General features: G+C 37.1%; 1 protein-coding gene across 1 annotated transcript; it reads left to right on the top strand.

Moving 5' to 3' along the window:
- The first annotated feature begins 2,782 nt into the window (after positions 1-2,782).
- LOC125842772 (uncharacterized) lies at positions 2,783-3,199 on the top strand. The gene has a single exon (XM_049522088.1). The coding sequence runs from the start codon at positions 2,783-2,785 to the stop codon at positions 3,197-3,199; it is 417 nt and encodes a 138-aa protein (XP_049378045.1).
- The last annotated feature ends 460 nt before the right edge of the window (positions 3,200-3,659 follow it).

Below are 3,659 nucleotides of genomic sequence, written 5' to 3'. Positions count from 1 at the left end.
ATTACGGATCAAGAACCAACCTTTTAAACTCCAATTTATGGATAAAGATTCAATCAAGATATGGGAGTCTTGATTCAATGAAAGCTTCCTTCCATGAAGCCCTTCAATTCTAACTTCAAATGGGTAGATTCTTCAATAAAACTAGGGTTTTCAATCTTGCCATGGAATAATGATTATAGTTATAATGAGATTGATATAGAAGAAGATTTAGAAATAGTAAAAGAAATATTAAGCATATCAAAAAGAATAAACTATGAAATACCCCAAATATTATTAAAAATGAGTACCTCAAGAAGAATAGATAAAACTCCACAAAAAACAATAGAGGAAGAGATTTAATTGTGATAATTGTCTTTTATTATGGATGATATGATCTTTAATCGTGATTTTTATTGTAAAATCCCCCATGAACTCATGAATTTCCCCTTAACCCTAATCTCATGAATTGTGATGGGTGTATTCATGCAAGGTGAATACTTTCAAAAGAAATAAAAGAAAACTCATCTCCTCTCCAATATTTCCCTCTCTAGATTTCCTCCATTGAAGAGGTTCAACAACTTGACGATTAGGGATCAGGAACCAACCTTTTAAACTCCAATTCATGGATAAAGGTTCAATCAAGGTATGTAAATCTTGATTCATTGAAACATTCCTTCCATGAAGCCCTTCTACTCTTATTTAGCTAGGGTTTTCAATCTAGCTATGGGTTCTTCCTAAAAATGATTTCATTGGGTTAATTGTCTTATATTATAGATGATATGATGTTTAATGGTGATTTTTGTAGTAAAATCCCCCATGAACCCCCGAATTTCCCCTTAACCTTAATTTGATGAATTGTGATGGGTGTTTTGATGCAAGGTGAATTCTTTCAAAAGAAATAAAACAAGACCCATCTCCTCTCCAATATTTCTCTCTCTAGATTTCCTCCATTGAAAAGGCTCAACAACTTGACTATTAGGGATCTAGAACCGACCTTTTAAACTCTAATTCGTGGAACTAGCTTCAATCAACGTGTGGGAGTCTTGATTCATTGAAATATTCCTTCTATCAAGCCCTTCAACTCTAATTTCAAATGGGTAGATTCTCCAACAAAACTAGGGTTTTCAATCTAGCCATGGGTTCTTCCTAAAGACGATTTCATTAGGTTAATTGTCTTATATTATGGATGATATGATGTTTAATGGTGATATTTATAACAAAATCCCCCTTGAACCCATAAATTTCCCCTTAACCCTAATTTCATGAATTGTGTTGGTTGTATTGATGCAAAGTGAATACTATGAATTGTTTCTGTGGTATTGTAGTTATTGAATCTTGTTGTATTCATGCCTAATGTAGTATTTCTAGGTGTGATTGTGTGACATGATTCATGACCCTTGAAGGGTAAGTTATGAATGTAGGTACATGTTGATGAAAGTTGTCTATGAACTCATGATTCAGTTAGAAAGCAAAGATCATTTGACTATTGTGTAAATTGAGGTATTGTTGAAAGGACATTCTTCCCTTACCCTTACACTTGATTATGTATGAATTGTCTAGAATTATGATAATGTTGTTGTGTTGATTGAAAGGCTAATCTCCTGAAACACTATGAACAGTAATGTGAAAGGTTACTCACGTGTTAATGTCAATTCTAAAGTCGAAAGTACATTCTCACCTAAATGAATCTATAAGCTATTCTATGAGTTGTATTGAATGAAGGGCAAGGTATTCATTCACACATGTAAATGCAATTCAAGACTAATTATATATAATTAGGAATAATGCTTAGCATCGAGTGGATATGATAAATGAGGTAGAGAGCCCTCCTGTCAATACAATAGGCCGGGTCATCTAGATTATTCTCATGAGATGGAAACTCTTCTTCCAATGCCACAGGTCGGGTATCTAAAAGCAATCTCCCTATCCCATAACTATGTACCCCATAGGTCTTTAGCTAGTGGATCCACCTAAAAGCTAATACATGTAGTTCTACCTTAGGCAATTAGGACAACTTCTTTCAATGTGGGGTTACATGATACCTGATTCCATGTAGCTCACATGGTCAATGTCGCTTATGGCTACTTTCCCTATATGATAAGATGTGTGACTAAGGTAGCTTGAAAAGAGTACTTAGTTAGGTTGGTATTATGGGATGCCAACCATACATAGAACAAGTGTTCCTTAGGGGTTGCTAAGGTAATGGTTTTTTACTATATTATAAGCATAATTGTGATTATGGCTTGTGTGTTACCTTGAAAGTGCATGCTGATACCCAAAATTGACAAATCCATACTTTTTAACAAAAAAATCCTTTTTATCATAATTCGAGGATTTTTATGCATGCTTCCATACTTAGTACTTTATGTGCTAACCCGTTTCTTTTACATTTACTATGAGTGTCGGTTCCGATCGTTGAGACGTACTTCTTCAAGAGAAGCTTGGATTGACTATTCCCTAAGCTTGGTGAGTCCTCATGGCTCGAGGACATGACATCATTCATTTCTAGTTTCTATTGTACTTTCTATTTTTGAGACTTTATTGATGTAAAGGGATTTGACCCTATTTGTACTCTCTATTGTACAAGATGGTGATTGAGACAAGGTCTAGACTGTTATTTTCGTTTATGAAAAAGAAGTTGACTTCGATTGTAAAAGTTTTAAATTTTCTGCATCATTCTTATGGCTTTATGTGTATGATTATGCTAAGGGATTGTATGCAACCCCTTCTGGGTCAAGTATGCCATGTTACGTCTAGGGGGTACCCCTGGGTCGTGACCCTCACTCAAGCTGCATTACTTTGGATGGGGCAGCTAGTCTATTCTGCTAATCGCTGTGCCACCAGACTAGAGGCCTCCATTCAGGACATGATTCAGACAACCCTCACCAATGTTTTAACATCCTTGAGTTCTACCATTGATGCCCTTGTGTCTAGGGTAGTGGTTTGTGAGTGCAGCCAAGAGGCCACCGAGGAGGTTATGGCTCTAACGGCCGCTATTGCAGCGCTGAGGAGAGATATGGACCAGCTGAAGTCCATCGATATGTCTATGATTTTCATGACGGTGGAGATCCTTGATGTGCCAGTTGAGCCATATATGTCTCTGCCTACCATCAGAGATGATGTTCGAGTTGAGGAGGCAACTGATCTCGAGTCTGAGGCGGAGACAAATGAGGAAATTCTTAGGGTTTTTGAGGAGGTTTCATATGAGGGCCTTACATAGACTGAGGAGGCCATGATCGATGCAGCTGCACAAACTTCTTTGGCATATACGCCCTTGGATGATCCTAGTCGACACACTACTTCTGTTGATTTGACTTCGAGCACTGATGCCCAAGTTCGGAGTGATGCATCGGGCACAGATGCCCCGACAGATGCAACACTACTTAGACAAGATTTCCCTTTACCTCCTTCTCTGTCTTCTTTTATTGACTTTTTGGATATTTTATTTCTTGCCTATGAGGACAAATAGCTTTTGTTTGTTGTGGGGTGAGGCCCACCTTTTGTGACTATTGTTCTGTCTATATATTTGGGTTTTTGAGCTATACATGGTTTTTTTATATTGCTTTTATGGATGTTTGAGCTTGTGGCTCCTTGTATTAATTGCCTATGATTTTTAACCCATCCGAAAAATTTTGTGCCACCTCTTGATTCTGTTTGAATGTGGTTGTTCTCTTGCAAAT

This window comes from Solanum stenotomum, chromosome 10 (genome assembly GCF_019186545.1).
Source record: "Solanum stenotomum isolate F172 chromosome 10, ASM1918654v1, whole genome shotgun sequence".
NCBI lineage: Eukaryota > Viridiplantae > Streptophyta > Magnoliopsida > Solanales > Solanaceae > Solanum > Solanum stenotomum.
The sequence above is the reverse complement of the archived record's forward strand: the minus strand, read 5'-3'. Positions and strand labels throughout refer to the sequence as shown.

Excerpts from the sequence above, each read along its gene's own strand:
- LOC125842772 (XM_049522088.1), top strand. The coding sequence starts at position 2,783 with ATGGGGCAGCTAGTCTATTCTGCTAATCGCTGTGCCACCAGACTAGAG.